This window comes from Haemorhous mexicanus, chromosome 13 (assembly GCF_027477595.1).
Source record: "Haemorhous mexicanus isolate bHaeMex1 chromosome 13, bHaeMex1.pri, whole genome shotgun sequence".
Taxonomy (NCBI): domain Eukaryota; kingdom Metazoa; phylum Chordata; class Aves; order Passeriformes; family Fringillidae; genus Haemorhous; species Haemorhous mexicanus.
This window is the reverse complement of record NC_082353.1, coordinates 7,880,046-7,904,803: the sequence shown is the minus strand read 5'-3', so window position 1 is coordinate 7,904,803 and position 24,758 is coordinate 7,880,046. Positions and strand designations below refer to the sequence as shown.

At 37.9% G+C, this 24,758-nt stretch overlaps 1 protein-coding gene across 20 annotated transcripts in view; it reads right to left on the bottom strand.

Moving 5' to 3' along the window:
- Positions 1-24,758, bottom strand: part of LRRC49 (leucine rich repeat containing 49) — a 59,246-nt gene that overhangs the window by 18,119 nt on the left and 16,369 nt on the right. For 3 of the 20 annotated variants that reach the window (XM_059858202.1, XM_059858203.1, XM_059858211.1), the window contains exons 10-17: positions 21,534-21,596; positions 21,097-21,184; positions 18,981-19,080; positions 18,203-18,406; positions 16,835-16,901; positions 12,890-13,033; positions 8,941-9,002; positions 3,032-3,179 (exon numbers count right to left, since the gene is read on the bottom strand). In XM_059858202.1, coding sequence (XP_059714185.1) covers positions 3,032-3,179; positions 8,941-9,002; positions 12,890-13,033; positions 16,835-16,901; positions 18,203-18,406; positions 18,981-19,080; positions 21,097-21,184; positions 21,534-21,596 — 876 coding nt within the window. The other 17 variants (XR_009488115.1, XM_059858214.1, XM_059858213.1 and 14 more) reach the window with 15 other exon arrangements.

Sequence of the window (24,758 nt, the reverse complement as noted above, 5' to 3'; positions counted from 1 at the left end):
ATACACACTGAGACAATTCTCTTGAGGAAGTCTGTTGGAAGTGATGGGTATCAAGTGTTCCTAGTTATGTAACTCCTTAGTAAGGAATATGTACACATTTCAATCATATTTAAATGCTTTATTACATACATGCAGACAATCTCTGCTTACTATTAAAAAAGAGTGGAAGAAAAGAAATAGGTCCCAATCAAACTGTAGGCACCACTGGGCAGGCCCACTTTTGAAAAAGTTCAAACTACAAAGTAGGGTGAAACAACTTCAGTGCCCAGAAAAACAACAATTATGCCAGGTTAACCAAGGTAAATAATCACACATGCAGCCTGAGCCTGCTCTGACTGTGGGGCTCTGCACAAGCCCGTTCCATTCACCCAGTCCCATCACCTTGCAGCTGAGGTGAGGTGAAGGTGTAACTGAGTTACTGACAGGAGCACAAGTGAACAGGAGTCCATCCAGCTACAGCAATTCAGCCTCCTGTCCAGTCTTTAAGCCTTTAGATTGAGCCACAAAAGGTGAAGAAAGCAAAAGATTTCCATTGAGCTGATGTTTTAGATACACACCACCAAGAGATTGGGTTTTCAGCTGAAAAGCACCTTGTGGACAATGAACAAGTGAAGAGCATTACAGGTGCTAACCTCCACTGATTTTATCACAACTGGGTCTGTGCTTCATTACTTCAAGAGCTTGAATCTTACATTCAAAAAGGGTTTAGGAATGAGATGGCCTAAGAAAACATCAGCTTCCACACAGGTCAGGGTTTAAGAGTTGTCATAATTCAACACAATCCCTTGCCTGAAGGCAAATCTACCCCAACTTAAACAGCATTAGAATAATTACAGTGCACGAATGTTTTATTCCAAGCACAGTGTCTTGGGTTTCCATGGTACCTCTATGTTTCTGAACAGTGCCCTAAGGCAGAGACAGTTGCCATTAAATTTTTGCACCAGGGCTCCTTTCTCCAGGGAATACTGTGGAAAAAGCCTGGCATCAAAGTGTGTATATTCTTAAAACCAAGCATGAATGAAGCTCCCAAGTCTCATAAAAACTTTTGACAATATCCTTCAGTAAAAGAAAAGTTAAAATCAGAACTAACAATTGTGTAAAACTCAGTTCTTGAGCAGAAAACTTCTGAACAAGTTAGAGAAGAATTCCTATTCAGAATAAAGCCCAATAACCATCCAATTCTCAGTTTGTTACAAGACAAAGCAATGCTAAAGTTCCAAATGCCTAAATGTTCTTCAGGCTGATGAAGAGAAGATCCTATAAATGTAATTAAGAGCTTAGTTTCGTTCCTTACACTAATCAAGAGTGTAAATCACATACTCAGCACTGCCAGTCCGTTCCCCCACCAGGTTAGATCTACCCTTACAGCTGACAGCAACTGCATAATGCAGTGCTAGGCAGAATAGCTGGATTTGGGATTGCCAGCTCTTTAATTTTACCACAGATCCCATGATACTTGTTATTTTTCTTTAAATCCCAGTTTCTTAAGTCATACGATTATCTGGGTAGCAGTTTTTATTGGAGAAAATGTATAGCACCCTCTACCTGGAGAAAAATGTTAAAAGGCACAAAAAGCAGAAGGCAAATAAAGAGTGTAAAACACATTATTTTTACAAGTAGGTTTATGAGCAGCATAACTGGTGAAGCCTGGTTTTCTATGGCTTTGTGTCTTTGTGGTTGATTCTCTGATGTTTAACAAGGTGCAAACCCAGATTAAGTTCTTCCCATGGCTGAGTTTCTGACAATTTTCCCCCATACAGATCTCATAGAGTCTAAGAAGGAGTTTGAGTCCTTTCTACAGTTTTCCCCATCACTGATACTTCCATGAGGATCCATCCCCTCTTGACAAGGGTTAAAATGGGGAGATGGAGAGATATTTTCTTTATGCAACTCAAGTTTCTGAAATAATACTGATAAAACAAGTTTCTAAAAGCAAAGTGATTAGCAATTATCAAGTCAGTATAAAGTCATAATAAAAGTTATTTTTAAGTCATTATTAAAGTCAGGATAAAATATAAAAACCCCTGAAGCTTAGAATATCTGTGAACAAACAAGTATTTAGTATTTTCAATTATATAAGCAAAACCCTCATGTCCCAAAGCACTTTCTTTTTAACATTAATGTTTTCCACACACACCTTCTAATTGGCTCTATGAAAAAGCATCAGCTGCAGTTCACAATGCAGTACAGCCTTTGTACAAAGCAAATGAGCATTTAAAAGAAGGTGTATATGTCAGCACCTGGTCCAAAATGTTACCAGTGCATCACAGTTGCTTTTTGCTGGACAGATTTCTCTGGTAAGAAATCATGCTTACACATCACTTTTGAGTAGGCACAGAAGAATTAGCAAGACTATTCCTATATTAAAAGACAAAATAGGTCACATTATGGTAAGACCCTGGTGATTGTCCTTCACCCCCTGGAGTGGATTTTCAAGAAGCCTGTAGGAGACTGAGTCCTCTCTCCCTTATCAAGGTTACTTGAACTTGAGCAGCAGAAACAGAAATTATCAGGAAGAGTAGGTTAGGAAGAGAGAAATACAGACAGACACACAAACTGTGTGATCACCAGATCTCCCTAGGGAGTCTGATTAAAGGAACCACCTCAATTCTTAAATTAAAGATACCAATTACAGCAGTTTTAGGGCAAACAGACCACTCCTTTGGAAGAAATGTGCTGTTCCTTCTCCGCTATACAACAAATCAGCAAAGACTGTTTAGGAAAATTCCGATCAAAAGCTTTGCATGCTCTCTCATGTCACATGGCAGCTGAACACACAGCATTTGCTGCTGGAGTTTAACCACTTCAAAATAAACATGTTAAATAAAGTAAAAATGCAAACCCTTACTTTATACTGAACTAAAGAAAATGGTTAAAGTTTTAAATACTGTAATGTCTATTAACCATTCAATTCCATACCAAATCAATAAAAAAGTTGGTATTTTTAATATACACATACACACAGAAACCTCTGCATTTTACTTCTGATTTGAAGTATCTATTAAATTTGATGAAAACAGAAATTTCTTACTGTGATTCTCTTCATATCTAGCTGTCGGAGCTGCATCATATGATGGAGAACAGTGTGTTTGTACCATGTCTCCTGAGCTATTGGATTGCCATCAAGGGTGATATCTGACAAGGATGAGGAATCAGCAAGGCACAGAATATCCTCAAAACTGTAACCAAAAGAGTTTAAAGTTTTAATGTCATGGAGTAGGAATAATTTTGAGGTGGAAGATTTTATTTCTTAAGGACAGAACATAAATATTTAACTGTACTGAAACACTTCCACCCATTAATACTGCATATGACAAATACAAGTATTCTGAAATACCAGAAGCTGCTGCTGGCAGACTTTTTATTCCCTTCACATACAGGTGTAAAGAGATGCAGAATAAGGAGAACTATAGGAGTATTCAAATCAAATCCCCTGCTAAAATATGATACATATTAATTCATATTCAGAAATATAATAGGTGTATTTGCCATCAAAGGCAGCATGAAAAACCTGGAAAGTACAAGGAGAGAAAGCCAATCACAAATATCACAGAATGATTCTAGGTGTTTGAATCATCATTAATAGTGGAAGTAGAACAACTACAAAAGCATCCTAATCTTCAAAAACAGATTAGTCCATTAGTTGGAGTTCGGTCTACAAACTCTAACCAGCTGGCTTCTTAGAACACATCAGATTTGGTCACCTGCCAAAAAAATAACTGACCTGTGTAAAATGCATTTAGAGATGTATAACCTCTGTAGTGCTCCTTCCATTGAAAATGAAATGTGAAAAGAAAGCAGCTCAGACATTTTGTATTTTTAAACAACAGAGAACTATTTGACTGGATTTCAATTAAAAAAGCTGAACAGTTATGGTAATAAATAAGACTCCCTAACATGTTTCCAATGAAGGTAGGACACTGCACCATCCTTATGTCCTTTGGCCTTCCAAAGTCGAGTCTGCCTTAAGTCAAGTCAAACCATAAGTTTGCCCTGAGCTTAGTGATCAGAAAACACATGCAGTACAGATGTTCATTTCAAAGACAGTCACTGAATAAAGCTGCAATAGCTATTCTGCTGCAATTGGTGCAGCATGCAAGGAGCTCCTGCACTGTACACTCAAAGGGCACAGCAGAAAAGTGACAGTAAAGAGGAAGATGTCACTGCCTTTGTGCTTGGTGCATGAAAACAACCTAAAAACCAATGGAAAATGAACTGTGGGTAGATTGTGACAGACAGTGAAAGTTCTTAAGATATCTGAAGAATTGGCTGGTTTGTACATGTATTTAAAGCTTGATTATAATTTTCTGTTTCTTTTTATGATCCTGTTTCCTTTCCAGAAAACACCTTATGGAAGTGCATTTTTGGAACCTCAGTCTGACACATTACATAAAATATCTACTCAATATGTCCTAAAGATAAAAGATAATCTTCCCAAATAACACAGAAGTTAGTAAGGCAAACTCAAACATGTTAGAACAAAAAAACCCCATAGTCTGAATTTCCATTGAGCTTGAACATATTTTGCTTAAAAAATACTAAAATCTTTGGTCTTCAAAATTATTTTAAAGTATATTTAAAAGCATTAAATATATTTATTCCGAGTACTTACCACTAAGCATTTAACCAAACAGTACTTCTTTCATTTCATCTGATTTACAGATTTTTAATAAAAAAAATTTCTTCAGGAAATGACAGAAAAGTTGAAAGCTTGCTAGTGTGTTTTCAAGACCTTCTACTTACACATACTGCTGTGCTTTGAAATTCTCACTGCTTCAGCATGCCAGAACATTCACTCTGGCACCAGATGTGCTTGCTTTATCCTGCTTTTAGCTGCCCTGTTAGCAGATCACTTTTAGAAAGACACAGTAGTGCAAAAAACTGTTTTCACATCTTTGTATATGCATACAAAAAACCTGAGCTTTAGAAATTCCTTATAGAAAAGTTCATATACTGTACTTGTCACACTGGTACCCTAATCCTAAACTAATTAAAGCTTTAATGTGCTTCATTCCCAAACAGATTGCACAGTTTAGAACCAAGCTTCTGCTGGATTCCCAGCACACAGACTGCTGGGACAGAGCCCCGTGGTGAGCACCCAACAGGAATCAGAGGCCACATCTCAAGGCTCTCTCTCTCCAGCCTCTGCTCACCACAAAGGAGCCTTTAACCTGCTCAGGAAATACAAAGCAGCTCTGGATGGTGCTGTGTCAGACTGCCTCAGTCAATCTTCTTGGGTGGAATGTCTGATCCTCTTTCCAAAAGACCTTCTCCTGCAGGACACAACAACCTCTCATTCCTGTTTTTCTTCTTACATAAATTATCTTTGCTAAAATTGTAATGTCAGCAACACAGAAAAAGGGCACAAACTCGGGCTAAATTATCAGAAAGTGTTTTCTGGAAATCTTTTGAGAATAGATCTGTTTTCCATCTTGTGTACATGCTCCTAGTCCTGCATCCAGGTCTCCACTCTGTCGAAGGGACTCAAACCACTTCTTCTCATATCAGAATGCAGCAATTACCTAACAGCAAAGCACTCTGGAGCTCAACCTGCACCAGTGAGACACATTCACAGGACACAGGAATATTTCTCTTCTGTTTTAACCTCTTTGTTTAGGGAGTCAGTTGCTCCTTCTCTACTCATTTGCATCAATTTTTAAAAGCCCATTGCACAAAGGGGAAAAGCTCTGGAATAGAGAAGGAAGGCAACATACTTATTATAGTCTGAAAGAACACCTGAGAGGGAACTCGATGTTCAAAAACACTCCAAGAAGAAAACTTGTGCTCTTCCATGTCTCTAACTACTAAACTACCTATGGAAACAGATGTAACTACCACCAACCTTTCACTCCCCTTTACCTGCTTTCGTTCAAGCATTTAACAATGCTTTTATAAATTTTCATCTTGCTGAGTAAAAATGTACTTTCTTGTTTTTATTAGGCTAAGAACATTGCTTCTCTCAGGTTTCCAACTCAGCAACCAAATGAAGAACAAAAATTACATGAACTTGTATCCAACTCATTCCATATGCCTAGACTAAATGAAAAAGCCAACATAATGCTGACCCGGACAGCAGTGCAACGCTGAAAATATGTATTTTGTTTCCAGGATAAAAAATGGTCTTCCCTGGTTTCAGATGTTCAAACATGAGCAATAACTTTCTTTCTGATTCTCTGTGGCAAATCTTTCCTGCAAACAATACTGCAATCTCTTCCCTGTGCCACATGACAAATTAAAAATGGGATTTCTCCCATTTCTTTATAACCAGCTCTATATATAGCTATTGCCTTCAGCCATCAGGTATAAACACCTTCAGCGTGTAACTGCTAGAATTGCTTGGGCTGAAGCCAAAACCAGGACTTCCTTTGTTTCCTGTCAGCATCAAGTTCAGTTTTACCTTACATTATCTTGCCAATATAACCTTCTTTACTAAAAGTTCTGCAGAGAAGCAGCAGCATTCTGAGCCCTTCTCTGAAGTATGAGGTAAAAGGAACATAGTGATTAAACCCATGGTATACCCTCATGCCTAAAACAGTGACAATTTCAATGGCATTCCTGAGTCTTCTACTGAAATATTAATTCAATATGTCAGAATGTGTCAATTGAAGACTCAAGTATTTTCACTGACACAAAAATAGAAACAAGAAAATCTTTCCATGGAAGCATTGCTTCAAAAATGCTATTTAAAAAAAATGAACATTAATAAAAGATTGCAATGAAATGGTAACAAATGTATTCAAGTTCTGGCAATTTTGTTGTTTGTTTTCATTTGCAGAGTTTTGGGTTTTTTTATGCACCTGCAGATATATTAATTAGAGTATTTGTGCACCAATTCACTTGTCAAACAAAATTCAGTTGTATAGACAGAGTAATTTTTAGGAAAAATAATTTTTCTAATTACCCTATGGCCCAGAGTAAATGAGGTAAGTAATTCAAAAGCATACAGAACCATTTAAAAGGGTGCTGGAATGGTCAGATAGGGCACAGCAGTTCACTGGTTGGTTGCAAAAACTTCCTCAGTCAGTTCAAAGAGTATCAAGCCAAGCATCAGATCACAGATGGTCAAGGATATACTTAAGTATATAATATTTAATAACTTCCCTGGTAGAAAACATATCTACTACATAACTCTAAATAAGGAATTACAGAGGGTTTTAGCCTTCAGAACTGCTATCTGTAGTAAAAGCTTATTATTTAAAAACCTCCAAGCTGAATGTGATTAAAAGAAATTTTTCATTTGTGTGGTTTAAAATAACGACTGGTAAATAGAGAGTTAAAGATAGCCATCCATCTATCTACCTCCATGCATATACAACATTTATAGAAGAGCAATACCTTTGGTTTAACAATAAGATTTTTTTATACCTATTCCGACTGCAAACTCAAACTAAATTATGTATTTCCATATATTCTCCAGACAAGTATTTGTAGCTTACAAGAAACCTTAGACTAGATTCAGTAACAGACCAACTAAAGCCCCCATAGATAAAGGACAAAATTTTTTATATAGTGCCAAGAAGCAAGCTACTGATCACAAACTTTGAGAAATCTATCAAAACCTCAGAGGAAATTTCAAACATTTTTTCTTCTTTGAACACTGTAAAAATAATATGAATTTGCATAAAACAATATGAGAAAGCAGTCAGAAAGATACAACAAAAGACATCAAGTCCATAAAAAGACAGGTCAATTTCCCTGACTGCAGTGATGCTCCCTGACAGTGAGGGAGCCGAGCTGCTGCAGTCTCCTCCTTGCTCCTGCCAACCTGAGACTTTTTTTAGAAAGCCAGAAACAAAGGCAAGTCTCAATTCTGGAAATGATTCAAAAGCAGCAAAATGCTAACCCCCTCTCTTCACCATGCCAAATTAAAATGTAAAATAAAAAGACTAGCAAATTAACTCAGGGAAGACCATAAGAAAGACTCCTGCAGTTCACCTCTGAATTGTTTCTAAGTGTTTAACAGCCATGAGTATTTAAGATGTACTGCATTTGTACTTTAAGAACCTAGAAACGCAGACAAGTAGGTTGGAGCTGCAAGACACATAATGCAGGTCAATATAAAATGTTTGAGTAGCTCCTACAATAAAAGCTCCTACTAAGTACATTTTACAGAGAAAGCAGATACCACAAGAATAGCATGGCATTTCCAGTAATTAGAACATGAAACATCTTCCCCTACCCCACATTTAATTATTTGATTCTAAACAAAGAAAGCTGCTGGTGATCAAGGGATTAGAAAAAGGACATACCAAACTGAAGATAAAGCAGGCACTTAGGGTTTTTCTCAAATACTGGCATGAGTATAAAGGCAGACTTCAAAAATGCATTAATATGAAAAGGCACAGAAGACAAACATTTCTATTTATAACAAAATGCTCTTAGTTACTTGAAACTATAGAAGCCCAGCTTTGTGAGTTGAGTTATTTTGTTTCTGCCATCTGGTCTGAAAGGGAATCATGAATATACCTTTCAGACTTTATTAATACATGGACAAGTAAAATACAAGCATGAAATAATTTACCCATAGCAAGCAGAATCTGACTCAGCAATTTGCCTAACTCCAGAAATACAGTGATGGAATGTTAAATATAACTTGTACCTTGCATCATGCTGCCTTAACAGACAACTAGGTTAACAACAAAACAATGTATTTACAAATCCACTTTTAATTTTGACCACTATAAACAGTATGATAATCAATTAAAAATAGGTTTCTGGGTAGAATACTCACAGTACAACTACATTTAAATGCCAAGGGTTTCAAGAATTTTTATACTTAAACTAGAAAATACACAATGGCTTGATTTTTTTTTAATCTGATATATTAGGGAAGGAAAAAAGGATCTGTACTCACAGTGTTTGAATTCAAATTTTCATTAAATACAGCTCCAGTAGGATACTTCAAATTACAGATAGGAAGCAAACTACTATACCCCTTACCTAGATATATTGTTGAAGCTGAGGAAGAGACGCTGGAGACAGGGCAAAGTATCCACATCTTTCTAGAAAGAAAAGATAGGCATAAATTCAGCAGATGAAAATGGCTTTTGAGCCTCTTTACTTGGCCTGATGAAATGCTTTCATTTCTGAATGCTGTAACCTTGCTGCAACATTGATTTCTGTTGAACGTGCAGCTCCATCTCTCCCTAATGCAGACTGCAAGGGAGTGTTTCAGTGCAGATCCCACTCTGCAGAACACGCTGCATCACTTGCAAAGCAAATCATGTTAAAGAAAAGGAGGATACTGCTGCTGCTTTCTGAACAGGCTTTTGGGAAATAAGCCAAGGTGCTCTCTCAGCATTTAAGCTGCAGGATAAACATTCTTTTTAAAAAAAAAAAAAATCAGCTTGCTGAAATAAGGTTTTTGAGGTGCAATACAGCAGTGCAATTAGCACTGCCAAACAGCAGTGGCTCTCCAAACAGAGAATTATCTGAAGGACTCTGTCACCTTTATAACCTTCACAATTAACATTTAGAAGAAGGTATGAGTTTACAGAATAAGAAACTCTAAATTTAATATTGCCACAAAATACCTTTGCAGAAAACCTCTAAATAGCAAATAGCTGAAATATTAGTAAGATGAAACATATTCAGTAAGATCAAACTTCGTTTATGAAATATACGTCCATATCAGACAGCACAGTCTGCAGGGACTCACAAGCCATTCACACCTAACCCTCAGTTCTAAATCTGCATCTCCTTACCCTAACAATGGCCACACTCCAACTTGAAACCAGAGGACACAAACCTGGGAAAGGGAAAGGAGCATCAGAGCTCAGTGTCTTGATTTTAGCCTACAACTTTTCCTCCCTTCATCAGATTTCTGACATGACTACATAGCAGTCCAGAACAGTTCATTTCAAACAGGTAAACCAAGGCATCTCTAACAAACCTTGCAGCTCCTATTAATGAAACACTGAATTTAAGCTAGCAGAGCTGCTGAGAGTCACCGATGTGCAAGGCTTAGGGGATCAAGTCTGCAGGTGCAAAACTCCTGAGTCAGAGCTGTCCTGAGTCCTCCCAGATCAGACCATGGAAAGACTGAGTTCACAACAGGTGCTTTTGGGTACCCCCTCTGTCCCTAAGGCTACTTGGTGTTCATGCCTAAAAGTGTGGGCACACATGGGAGGACAGGCATTACAGGGTTGTGCACTGTAATGCTTAAGGAGCAATGATTTCAGCTAATCACTGGGGAACACTAAGTAATTACCCCTCAAGGCAAATTTTTTAGCATGGTGTGTTGCTATCTTGTAAAACACGTTCCAAATCTCATAGGTGTGTCAGGAAAATCCCAAAAACCTCTAGCTACTTTAATTTTGATACAAAGTCTTATAGTGAGGTGGACAGGGGGCAAGAGTTCTTTCTTGAAGAAATGGTGAGCACCCTGACCAGTCCTCCTTCCAGAGTAACATCAAGCTGCAGATCACAAAACCCAAAATTCTAAATTTTTAGTACCTCAAATTAAACAAGAAGGTCAATCTTGCAAAGACTAAATATAGATAATCTTCCCAAGAGAGGCCCCAGCTCACAACTGGATGGGAAGTAAGTAGATATTTCATAACTCATGGTATGCATAGATCTGTGCTTTTGATGCCACATGAGACTCTTTGTCATCATTTATTCTGTTTGCTATTCTCCTGACAAGTCAGATTCTCTGAATGCACTTTAATCCTGAAAGATGCTTCTGCTGTAAGCCAAGCCCCAGGACTGCTTCTGCAAATCCTCCAGCTTTGAACCAACTACAGTTTGTCCTTACAAAAATAACTACTTATGATTCATGGATTTTCAGTCTACAGTGAAAGCTCAAAAACAGTCTCTAAACTGGTAGTCCAAGGCCAGTGGATTGTAAAGCATGATGGCAGATTTAATTCCTCAAACCAACTACAACCCAGCTGGATAACTTGGGTTATTCAATACAGCAAACTGCAATGGGAAGAGAGTTCAGTATGGAACCTCATTTTTGTTTGACAAATGAGATCATCATTTTTCCTACATGAGAATAATACACTTAGGGCAGGTCAAATGGAGGTATGTGAAAAATAAGGAAGGTTCACCAAACAAATGCAAAGTTATTTAAATCAGATTAATTGTAAAAATTATTTTAAAACAGCTATTTATTTTAAAATTGAGTTTAAGATTCTTTCATTTGAAGGAATAATCAAGTTTAAAAAGCTTGATTCATAATGAACATTGTCCCTCTTAGTAACTAAAGCAAAGTAACCAAATTCTTTTCATGAGCTTAGGAGTGAACATTTTGCAGCTAAGTGCTACAGCATAACAACATCATGATTAAAATATCTCCTCCACCTGCACAGTCAACCACATGAACTTAAACTTCATCTTAAATAAAATATAACCCCCCTCCCTCAGCTACTCGAGTGCTCCAGAAATAAACTATCTTGGGTATTCTTTCCATAGAATGATATATTTCTTTCCATATTTCTGCATTTTAGTAATTTCCTATTGCAGCAGAATCTGAATTTCTATGCAAAAGGAATGTATTTCTCATTAAAAAAAACCCCAAACGAATATAAGAAACACATGCACACTATTGTACACACAGAAAAAGACAACACCTATCATTAACATATGAAAAATATTTTATTTTAGGAGCCATATTTACTTAGAGTTTTAGACAGTATAATGTGTCCAAAACTTAAACACAGAGTTAGTGCCATACTTGCTAAAATTAACATTCATGAAAAACAAAACAATCCACACTCACAAAACTGTATTTCATTAGAGTTTAATCAGAGTAAAAACCCAAAAATACCAACAACAACAACAGTTTAAAAACTTCACAAGCCAACAAGTAAAATAAATATTTCCCTGAAGAGAACATCATCTTCTGAAACACTGTCTCTGCCAGGAAACACTAAAACATTGAGATACAGCACAGACTCCAAGTCTGTAAGTCACTAATTTAAATTTCATGCTGACTCTCCTCTTATGACAGCAGAAAGAAAGCAGAATGCACAAGGAAGACTTGTACTGAAGGCAGAATCTACAAGCAAAGAGAATTCTAGGTAACATCACTGACACAGGGGAAGGTGCAGTGACAGAGTCAGCAATGAGCAGAAATTTCTCATTTTTGAGATATAAAAACAAATCCTATTTGGCAAACAGCAGAAACCGAAGAAAAGAAAGGCTCAGCAACAACAGGGGACCAGGAACTAATATAATTATGCAGGCCAGAGAAAGGTAGCTATCTAAGTAATCTGTTTTAATTTAAAAAGCTCTTGTTTGAATAATCCATTTGCCATACTTGAACTACAACTCAAATTGAAAACTGAAAATCTTAATTTTTAGAATACAAAGACTTAAAATGCTGGGTTAAAGCTTCTATTAGAAAACTCTGCTCTTATAATCAATACCTTTTTTCTCTGCATTTGCTCCAGAAACATTCTGAAGATTAAATTTAATATGGTTTTATGGCTTAGCTAACCTACAAAAATTGAGATTATTTGTTTCTAGAACATGAACTTATATGGAAGAAGAGTATCTAAATTTGCATGTTAGAACCACAAAATCTCTTCCTCCCTCACCAAGGAACATCATGAGCTTTCAAGATTTGAAACACTACAAGTCATCATAGAATCACAGCACAGTTTGGGCTGGAAAGGACCTTTCAAGGTCCTTTAAGTCCAGTCTCCCTGAACACATTCAAAGAAAATATCACCAAAATGAACGTGTTCGTTTCGCCTTTATGTTGTACAATTAAGTATTGCAGCAGAACAATATAAGCAACACAATAGGAGGAAACAGCAGATGTCAAAAATCTGAAACACTGATACGGTTTAAAGAAGTTACAGTTAACATTTATTTTGTCAAAAACAAAGAAAAGAAAATGAAAAAGAAAAAAGAGAAGGACAAGAGTTTTGCTCCTTACTATAGCAGAGACTTGATTATGACGGAGGTTGAGCTCTGTGAGCGAATCCAGTCCATTCAGGTTTTCTACAACAGTGAGGAGGTTTCTGGCAAGGTTTAACACCCTCAGTTCACTTAAATGACCGATGTTTTCTATTTTAGCAATCTGTCAGAGACATGATAAACATGCACACCGTGTTTTATATGGATATAAAATATAGGTGTATATATGTGACACGTTTTCTAAAAGCATACATGAACTATCAGCTTCATACAACAGTGTGCCTGTGTTTCTCCAAACCATGATACTCAGAGATCCAGAACAAGTATTCACCCACATCTTTCTTGACATCCTGCAGTTCAGTTCAGTCAACATTTCCTTCTATCCCATCAGAAATCAGGTTATTTCAGCTGTGCTGCTCTGTAGCAGCAACCTTGAAGACACAAAACCAAGACAACACTGATGGTATCGTGGTATGCCAAAATGGGGGAATTTTGTGCATGGTTGAGCCTTAATTTGTCTGCAAAGACACACACTTATCTTCCTGGGATTAGAAAAGGGAGGGACCTAAAATGTCTGAATTACAGTAAACTGGCAGATGCTTGTTTTTATACTTAATAACTTATTTTAAAGACTCAGGTGATAATGACAAAGCAAAAAAAAAAAAAAAAAAGGAGGCATAAAAAGAGCAATAATAGCTAATGATCCTTAATTTTACTTTTTATTTCTAGAAATACCATTGTATTTTACAGAGGCATTGATTATTGCTCTGATGATTCAGTATGGGTTTGTTCCTGCTGTTAGTATATCCCAGCAATCCACACAAGGCTCTCTATCCAGACAGGTATTTCTCATGGCAGTGTGGGATCTGTCCTCCAGCACCTATGCAGAATTTATGCCTGACTTGCACACAGGGAGAAGGACAGCAGGGTACTGTCAGTGAAACCCATGCTGGGTGGCAGAAAGAAGCCAGCAGGTTTTCCCATGGAAAATACTTTAGCAGCCCCAAGGTTTTGGCAGTGCAAAGAGCTACCAACATGTGCCATTCCCTGTCAGTTAGAATTAGTCTCTCTGAACCACTGTAAGCCCCCTTTAGCACGCAGTGCCCAGGCACACCATCCCTCCAAGAGGCCAACAGGGCCAAGGTGCAGAGCAGTAAAGAGTGCCTGCTGTCACTGACATGGAACTTCTGCTGCTTTACAGCTGTGCAAGTGTGGCCATGCCATTTTGCAGAAACTGTCTAGCAGCTCCTGGAACAGAAGAGGTCAGGTAGCCATAATTTAACAGTTTGAGAATGTCCCATTTTGTTGGTAATTTCCATATATCCATACACATATATGTGTACATGTAAGTCTGTGATTGTAACATGATGCTATAAGAAATATTTCAACAATTTCTCAGGTAAAAAGCATACAAAGTAGATAGCAAGGCTGAAATTTAATAGCATCTTAATCCTTTGAATAAAGTTGCTTAAACTTTTGATTCAATTGCTAATTAAACTGTCAATTTATGCATATTTCATTAAAAATATTACAGCAAGAGGAACAGAAAATACCACTATTTAAAAGATATTTATCCAGAGAGACTTTTAAAAGTAACCCCAAGAGCAGACAGTTGGCATGAAGAGTACAGACCTCTGCTGATGTCTGCCCAGCTAGAATGCCACAGTCTAGAATATTAATCCTGGTATTTCACTGCTATTGCAAAAATAATGATTTCATCAGCAACATATAGAAATACTCTTTACCACTTTGCTAAGCTTTAAGATTAGCTCTACTGAATTGCCTGTTTCAATTATTCATGCACACATGAAGGTACACCAGCTTTTCATATGGGTTATTAGGTAAGAAATAATACAAGCTATTATCACTTCTTTTTGGGTGTTTCAAATAATACTTATATAATATCAAAAAGAATTTAGTACACAAGTCAAAGTCTACTTGTAAATACTGAATAAAAATACTATTTATTTTCTCATTCGCTTCTATCTTTGAATACCTCACTATGAAATAGAATTCAGAAAAAGATTTTTATGCACCAAATAACCACCCATCAATAATTAAATTGCACAAATGAAAGCTGCATCTTTTTGAAAAAATCTGAGATTAAAGAAAAGAAGTTCATGCATGAAAAAAATCAAGTTGCATAATTTTACTTACATCTTGAATTTCTGGAAAGAAAAATTATTCACAGCATTAAACAGAACACAGGAAATTACTCCAATGACATTTCATATTCAAAGCATTCTAGAATAAAATTCATGTGTAGAGTCCCTGAATGATACAATTCTATGTGTCTATATTACTGTGTTAATAACAGCTAATCCAGTGTATTTCCAATACCGTGCCTATAACTTGTGCTCAGGATTTAATTGTTCACTGTTCACCTGGGATCACTGGTAACATATAACTGTACATCATAATGCTGAATGATTATTTGCCTTTTGCTGAACACCACTGAGATAAGTCTGGCTCCAGTTCTCTCTGTTGATTAAACTGCTACATTCTTAACCGTGAGAAACTGTATTTTGAAGTTCTCAAAGCCAATTTTGTTGTTGAAGTCTGTTCTTTGGAAATTTGCAATGTAGAAGAAATACCTTTTAAGATAGACCAGAAGGCTGCCAAAACTAAAAACCCCACAAATTTAAATAGTTAAAGGAGCTCCCTTATTCAGTGTTATATAAGCAAACAACAAAACCCTGCCTTCAAAACAAGGCACAAGCCCACTAAGATGAATCCCAAACACAGCATTTCTTCCCTTCATTTCTTCTTTAAGCATTCAAAAATAACTAATACTATGGGATGGCAGATTGGTGTTATAAATTTTGAATTCCTCAAAGGCAGGGGAAAAAAATAGGAAAACATGCTTATCTTTGAACTAGAAAGAAAGACAAAGATAATTTATTTATGGAAGATAAGTTCATAGTCTTTATTTGGTCTTTAAATGAAAAATATACTAAATCTACCCAAAAAGGAAATAACTCACTCCATTTCCAAACATTTGTGCCCTTCACATCTACATTTATGATCAAAACATTTTGGAAACTAAAATAACTTGCTAAACTCCAAGATTTAATGCTAATTCCTGACATAGGGTAATTTGTTACACTCGCTGTATCAAAGCAAGCCTATCATTATGAAGGTGATCTAGCAACAACCAGCCTAAAACTCCTAGTAAAGTTGCAGTTAAATGTAAATACTTATATAGATACTTGAAGACAAAAAAAAAGTCAGATCTACATCACTTTTAAGAATTGTGCAAGATGTGTTTCATTTTCACTAGTGATTCCTTCCTTTGTGCTGGGAAAGTTGCTGACTGCCACAGCTGCAGCGTTAGTCTGCAAGTATTTTTACCAAAAACATAACCCCCCATCAAATTTCCAACAGCAATACAAAAAGGATTGTGGGATCAAGCAAACACTTGTGAATGAATGTATTTGGAGGTGGCCAAGACTCCAAGGGCAATGCCATCCCCTGGTCCTAGACTGCCTCTGCTCATTCTTTGACTAATGGGATTTAAAGAAGCAACAAACCTATTGCATGAGCTATAGTCCCTACAGTGCTAACTTGTCTTTTTCTTCTCTTTTACATGTATACAGGGAATCTGGTTTTGTCAGACCATCAACAGTAGAAACAGCAATCAATCATATAAAAAAATTTTATAGCAGTTCTTAGACTGTGTTCCTTTAACTACACCAGGAGTGCCATCACACCCAGCTAACTCAGCATTTTAATCGCTGCAACCTGCCTGAAGTACAACACTGAAAGTACAAGTGTTCTTAAAAGACTGGTACAAAGATTCAAAATCAAGACACCGTCTTGTTTATTAACTCACTGACTTCTGTGACCTCAAGAGCTGCAAAACTTGCCACCAGTTCCCTTTAATGAAACAATACTTTCATAAAAGACACAGCAAATACAGGATGTCTACACAACAAACATAAGCAACCAAGTAATTGTACTGTACCTGATTTCCATGAAGATCTAAAACATCAAGGTTTTTTAGGTTCTCCAGATTTGAGATTTTCTTTATTCTGCAAAATTTCAATTATGACAATTATTTTTAATTTTAGATTAAAAGAATCATTAATCTTCCAGCTAATACAAAATAAAGCCTTTTATTCCTGACTAACAAGAGTAACAGAAATTTAACATTTTGAACCGTGAAAAAAAATTTATAAATGAGTATAACTTTAAGACTATCACCTTCCTTTCTGACTATTAATAATTCAATAGCAGAAGAATTTATGTGACTCTTCTAGAAAGAAAAGGATGGAATGCTTGTTCTACTGGAAACCAAAGTCAACAAATTCATTGTCTTGAAACTTCTCTGTCCTGTCTCATTTTGTCAGATTCCAAACCAAGGCTATTACACACCCAACAGCATCACCTACTGGCTGATGACATTAAACACATGTACCAAGCACTTGCTTTGAGAGTGATCAAAGATCACACACAGGCCAAGCTGAAACAAGTTGGTAACAACTCTGATGTGTAACTACTCACCCACTAGTAGGCCAACTCCTAACTACCTCAACACCACACTTCTAAAGTAAACTGCACCCAGGGTGGTTATCATGAGGAAAATAATTCCTCAAAGCACTTTAAAATTGTAGTACTCACAACTCCAACATTTTACTATAAACAAAAATGATTTCTACAGGTGAGATTTTAACACAAAAGTTCTTAGCTCTAGCAACATATGGCACTATTGAAACTTGTCAGTTTTGAACACAGGCTGAATTAGGAGGCACATTCTTTAAAATCTGCCCATAACTGAAATCTGGTCACTAGTTCTCACTGAATATAAGAAACTGAGGAAAATTTTAAAAGTCAGAGCACAACCTTTAGGTGTGTGAGCAATTCCACAGATACATTTATAAAATTATTTAAATTAAAGACTACAGGACTAAAAGCAATAAATAAGCATTAAAATCCATGACTCATCTGTCTGGTATGTTTCCCAGATAAATACATCATGCAGAAATATTTTTTATAAATAATCAATGAATACTACATTTGATCTAAAAAGACATTCCACAACATGCCACAAAAATCTAAGAACATATTTAATAATCAGAATAGAAGATTATATGGGAACACATGAAGTACTTTGGAAATGTTGCTCAAATTTACTAAGAAAGGAAGTTTGGACATGAAACACAAAATCTGTGTGCTTCCTCAGTGGGATCCCTGACACTTAGCTAATCTTAGGGCAGGTCTCACTGGTATGACAGCAACATCACAAACTGAAAACTGTATCAGAAGCAATGGGAAATCACAGTTTTTACACCATAGGAAGTAGAGTGCCCTAGATAGGTTTTATTATTTTTACCTGTTCTTTCCCAACAGAAGGACTCTCAGGGATCTCAAAGTTGAAACCCCACTTATCTCTTCAATCTGATTATCGTATAAATCTAAGAAAACAAGATGGTGAAGATTAGAAATATTTTGGATACGAGTTATAAAGTTATGCTGGAAATTCAAAAGACGAAGGTGATCTTCCCCATCAATAATTGGGCACACTGTCAGTTTTTGCCTGGAAGAAAAAAGAAAAAACAGAATACACAAGTAAGTAACAAATCAGCAATCCACCTTCTGCTCACCCACTCTGAACAGAGAAAAGTACATTATCTTGGTTAAGACAGCATTAATTAGGTTTGTTAATTAAATTTTGTAGATAAAGCAGAAAATCCTGCCTATTAAAAAATTAGCCTGAAAACACAGCCTAAATACTTCCAAAATTTTCTGAACCCCTCTCCTCTCAGAGATTTGCTTGTTACATGGAAACTACATGGAAGTTTTGTATTGTAACCATACCAAAATTCCAACAGATGTGGCCTCACACTCTGTTAAGTTTTTCTCCAGCTATGACATGAACAGCCGGTTCAGATCAGAAATCTGCCTGCCTCAGGTGACTGCTGTATGGATCTATTCATCACAAGGACACTCTCAGAGAATTTCTCCATGGGACACAGTTCTTCTCTCAGGAAGATACACACACAAAACCCAACAATCCAATCCCACCACTGACTGCAGCCATTAGTGGGGCACTCTGGTCACTTTAGACCAGGGGCTGAGGCTCTGGGGCATGTGCTCTGTCACCCTCTCACCTTTCCAGGGTAAGTCTGTCTGAGTTCAGAATTTTCTCTTCAGCAGTACGTTGCAATACAGGAAATGTTATTGATGAACTGCTCCCAAAATTCATGTTATCTATTGGAAAATCATACAGAGGAGATATGAACTACAGCTCTGTAGATGCATGCCTTGAACTACAGGTGATAAAAGCAAAATTTTCTTTCTTATAAAAAGTAAAGCATGAAAGTGCCTTTAGCCTCCATTCAGTACTATGATTTATCAGTTTTCTTTCCTGATATTATGACTCTATCCCCTTACATCCTCTTTCCAAAGTACATCTATGTCTTTACTTTGAGAGTTTTTCAACAATGTTGTAAGCAGATATTTTGTAAATACCTTTATTGTGATTAGAATTACCCAATGATATTTTAACATAAGATTGTAAAATTGTTTCACAGTTTCAGTATTTGAACATAAGGAAGAACTTCGGATAAATTTAAAGACACAGATCAAATAGAAGTTGATAGAACTAGAAAAATAAAGTACCAAATATTGAAACATTCCCACTGAGCCACAAATAAATGCAAAGTCTTTCAAAGGTAAGTGCACACGATACCTAGTGATCATTGGTATTTCACTCCATTATCAAGAAATAGGCAGCCCTTGAAAGCATATTTATAAATTCATCCTTATGCATTTCATTAATATACGAGGAAAAAAGGGAGGATGTCTAAAAATACCTGCAAAATTAATCAACAAATGTGTTCTGTGAGCTTTGGCTTATTTAGAAAATGATCCACTGAAAAATATTGGTCAAAAATAGATCATTGTACCTGCACACTACTACAAAATATAGGCTTGACTTCTGTGTGTTTGCCCTCTTTTTTTCCCCTTCCTTCAAATAAATCAATTATGCTAACAGGAAAAACATCAAATCTGCAATAAACAAGACAACTGTTTTACTACTGTAGCAATGTGTCCATTGATGTCTGAAATATACTATTAGGTATCTGTTGGAGTAAAGCAATTTGTCAGTCAATTTAGAATCTATTCAGTGATACTCTTGAATTTTATCATTAGTTACTCATGCAAAACATCTCTATTGCCGCTCTTTCATTAAAGAAAGACTTATAAAAAGCATTCATTTAAATGCCTGTATTATATTTTTGAAAAAGATTTCTAGTGGTTTCTGACAGTGGTCTAAGGACCTCTCTTAACACCCAAAGGGAGCACTAGGAAATACCTTTGGTGAGGCTCCCAGTAAAAGAGAGACTAATGAGATTTCACTGTTACCTGAAGCATGTGAACTAAAAATGAGGCTCTTTTGTCATACTCTGAATTTTGTAGGGGTGTGAATAGAAGTCTCCCAAAGTCCTGATAAAGGCTCTGTACTCTGCTTCAACACAGAACCGGAAAATTCTGTCAGACTGGGTGGTGCTGGGAGATAGAGCTGCTTATTACACACCAAAGGACTTAATACTCTTTGGTCTCCTGCACAGAGAACAAAACCAAACTGCAGACCTACATTTACTCCATAGGTTGTACAGTATCCCTAAAAGTCAACCCATTCCCAATGGCTGCTGGCCTTCATTTTTTACCAGACTGAATAAAGAGTTGCCATAATAACTAAATTGATCTTCTACTCACACCAATCATAGGCAAGCAGCAGCAACACGGCAGAAGTGTTGTTTCAAGTCTCTTCCAGTCCTCACCACAGTTAGCAGTGATAGCACCAATATCTTGCTTTGCAAAGCCAAGAGCATGCAAGCACAATAGAAAAACTATCTCTCAATATCACAGTTCTAAATTAGAAACGAATTTTGTCTAAACATATTAAAATGTTAAACACCCAGTAAACTGTCACTTTAGACAATTGTGTGGCTATTGAGGGAATATACAGTGGGGCACTTGATAGGTTGTGGCTTGGAAGGTAGAAGAAAAAATGCTCATCCATAAGGGGGAAAAAAAAGGATGAAAAAAGTCAGGCAGTAGGTTCACGACATGATGCACCAGTAATTACACTGAATTACTGTAGCCAAGTAGGAAACAATGTCACTCTCATATTTTCTAATCATGATACAATCTTTCTTCACTTTTTAAAAACTAAAACAGATACAAAAGACAAACAAACCAAGCTCTGTTGAATATTACCTTGTCTTCCTGAGTAGTTTTTTTCCAGATCATGCTGCAGAAGCCTATTGTGGAAAGATGACTGCTCTTTATTTATTCTGAATTCAAACTGTAACACAATATTGTAGACAAATGTTAAGAGTTTTCAAATGCAAATAATGTCTTTACATAAACACAACCTCAGTACTAACAGCTCTCAGGAATTGCAGAAGAGAGGTGTAGATAGAAGATCAAGCAATCATCTGTATGTGTACATATAAAGCTTATGGCAGGCTATAGTACAAGCCCACGTTTTTAATAGGATGAAATAAATTAACAAAATACTATCAAATACATTACATATTGTAAGTCAACAGATGAGTACTGAAAAGGTAATTCCTATTTGAAAGCATACAAATTTGTCTGTATTATACAAGTACATTTGTTAATAGAACTATCCATGAAAAGGTTATAATTACTGGTTTGGTTTTTTCTGGTATTGACGAGGTCTGGATGACCAGCTGGAGACCACAATTATTAACCTGCAAAGATAGAGGAAAATGAAATTAAATACTACATTTCTCAGAAATATCAATACAATTGTCAATTGCAATATTGATATTGCACGTCAATAGAACTGCTTTTTAAACAATAAAGCTATTTTCAACCAAGAAAGGAACTCTTTTGCAAAATACTATGAAGACTACATCACAGCTCTAAGTAACACGAAATTTTTAGTTTACAAAAATCACACTGGTTTAGTTTTAAAAATACACTGAAAGCATGACTTCCACGGGGACACAACTCTCAGTATGAAGAAAACAAGTATTTACATTTTAACACGCTTTGTATTTCCAAAAGACAAAACATGCTGGTCTTCGAGCTAGATTTATGCGACAAAACCGAGACGTCTCCCAGGAGCACAGCACCGAGCGGCTCAACCGCGCACCTCCCAGCGCAGCACAAATGTCGGGGCGCTGCCGCCCGCCCGGCACCCCAGCCCCGCAGCACCTACCGCAGCGGGCGCGGCCCGCGGGCCCCGGCCGGGCCGGCCCTTGCTGGGCACCATGGCCCGCTCGCCCTCGGCCACGCTCGGCCCCGCGCAGCTCCTCCTCTCCAGGCGGCCCCTCAGGGCCCCGCAGCCTCTAGCAGCCTGTCAGGAGCTCCGCGGTCCCAAACGAGCCCGCTGCCCGGCACGGCTCCGCGCCACCGCCCTCCTGTCGGAAATGGTTCCGCCGTTACCGCGGACACCGCGGCTTCCGCCCCGCCCGCCGTCTGGGGCGGCGCCGAGGGGCGGGAAACCGTGAGGGGCGGGAAACCGTGAGGGGGGGGGAACCGTGAGGGGGGGGGAAACCGTGAGGGGGGGGGAAACCGTGAGGGGCGGGAAACCGTGAGGGGCGGGAAGCCGTGAGGGGCGAGAAGCCGTGAGGGGACGGGAAACTGTGAGGGGTGGGAAACCGTGAGGGGACGGACAGACGGACGGACTGACGGACGGACGGATGGATGGATGGGGCACTCTGCGGTTGTCCTGCTGTGCCCGGTGTCACCCCCACCCCGCTGCCCCACAGTAAAAAGCCGCTATTATGATTGTATTTTTCTGAATTCTACAAGCAAGTGGCTGTGTGTGAGAACCCGTGACACGGCGAGAAGCTGGATGGTTCCTGTCGTGCCTCAGGAAGTTGTCTTCTGTGGGCACAGACTGGTCACAAAATGTGACAATCACAAAATGTGACAGGCAACCTGTGCGAGCTCCTGGTGCTGATCCCGCAGCAGCTCCTGGAGCCCAGGAGTTCCTCTAATGCATAGTGGATGCTTTTAAATACACTCATCAAGAAATTTAAATACACTCATCAAGAAATTAGTGGTAGGAGAAGAAACGATGTGGCTGTCAGTGTGTGGAAGGGCTGTGAATTGCCTCATGGTCTCTTTCCCAATCAGAATCATGGAATCATCAAGGTTGGAAGAGATCTTTAAAACCATCAAGTCCAAATGTCAACCCAACACTGCAACTGAAACCCCTAAACCACAAACCACATGCTCCAGTGCAGATCCAGACACTCTTAAACACCTCCCTGGACAACCTACTCCTATGCCTGGCTACACAAGGAAATAAATATTCCAGGTTTGGCTTCTTGTATTGCCATCTTAGTTTCCATCTGCTGGAAGATGCACCATAAGAAATCTGCGGAGATTTTGGCTGTGCAGTTGAGGTTCATGGGTTTATGATGTTTAGTGGGTACCAGTGAGCCATGGGTCTCCCTCTAAGGGAACTTCTCTACATTAATCGTTTAATTTTAAGTTCTGCTACGTTTACAAATACTGCTTTATCTCTACTGGAAGTTGAGCATTATAGAGCACTGTTACATTAAAAGGAAAATAAAACAAACCAAATAAACCCAAAAAACATCAGTCTGGCAATTTCAATGGAAACCTAATCAACAGTGTTTGAAATTACATCAGTCTTTATCTGGCCAAAAGCCAGTTCTGTGCTGTGACCACTGGTAGAACAAATAAACACATCTAGTGTCCTTTGCTATAAAATCAAGTTCCCTTAACCTTGACAGAAAGATATATCAGATAAACTGAAAGGTCTCTCTCAAACATCATTTGGGTTAGATATTTCGGTAGCATAAGATAGTTCTTTGTTCATACTCCTGACCTTGTTTGTGCCCAGGGAGGCAAACAACTTCCATGAACTCATACAAAATCTGACCCACAGCCCCTGTGCATATTCTTGCCTAGAATGTGTAATTCGTGTTTGTATTTCTCTGTCCACTGAAAAAAAAGCAAAGTGATGCATTACCCAAGACATAATACAAAATGTTCCATCAGCAGAGAACTAGAGATTTGGTTAGTGGTGCTTGTAAGCATATTTCATAAACAAAATACTTTATTGCTTAAGGCACATTTAAAAATCAGCCAAAGCCTGAGGCAGGGCAGTCTCAGAATGTGTCCATGCCAGCAAACCTGAGTCATGAGGACTGTTTGCCACAGTAATGAGAAGAACTGGCCATGAGTGCAGTCTCACTCTTTGTCCATCCAAATTTTTGAGAAGAAAATATTGAAGCAATGCAGACATAAACAAGGATGCCACAAATGAAGCTGTGACTTAAAGATCATTTAGCAGTTTGGGTACAGACAGTATTGGAAAAAAAATCTTCTTTGAGCGAAGAATGAGTATTTAACGTGGTAAATTGAAAAGCTTTTGATTCTAATAATTAGCACATGAAAGTTAATTTCACTTTAGTAGCTGATACAGTCCACTGAAATGTAGTGCAATAGTCTTAATTTCAAAATAATCACTGCCTAAGTGTTTCAGAAAGAGGGCCTCTATTTTAATTAGTTCTTAAGGGGGAAGGTTTTTATTCTGTGTAAGTGCCATGCAGAACTATAGAGGAGACTCCTCTGCAAAACCAGCACGTATCCAAACATGTCCTTGTTCACTCGTGTATCTTATTCCCAAATCTCACCCTCGGCATTAAAACCACACTTACCCCAGTGAAACCTTTCTGACTTTCACAAAACGCAACGCTCTGGTCAGGGAGCGGCGGCGCAGCCCCAAGGCTGAGCCAGGAGAAGAGAAGCTGAAACGCTGCTTTCCGGCGAGGAGCCCGTTGTTTTCTAATGAAACAAAAGCAGTCCCTGTTCAGCCGTCAAGGAAAGGACTCCTCAGCTGTCCGGCGGGCCCGGGGGCGGCATGGCTG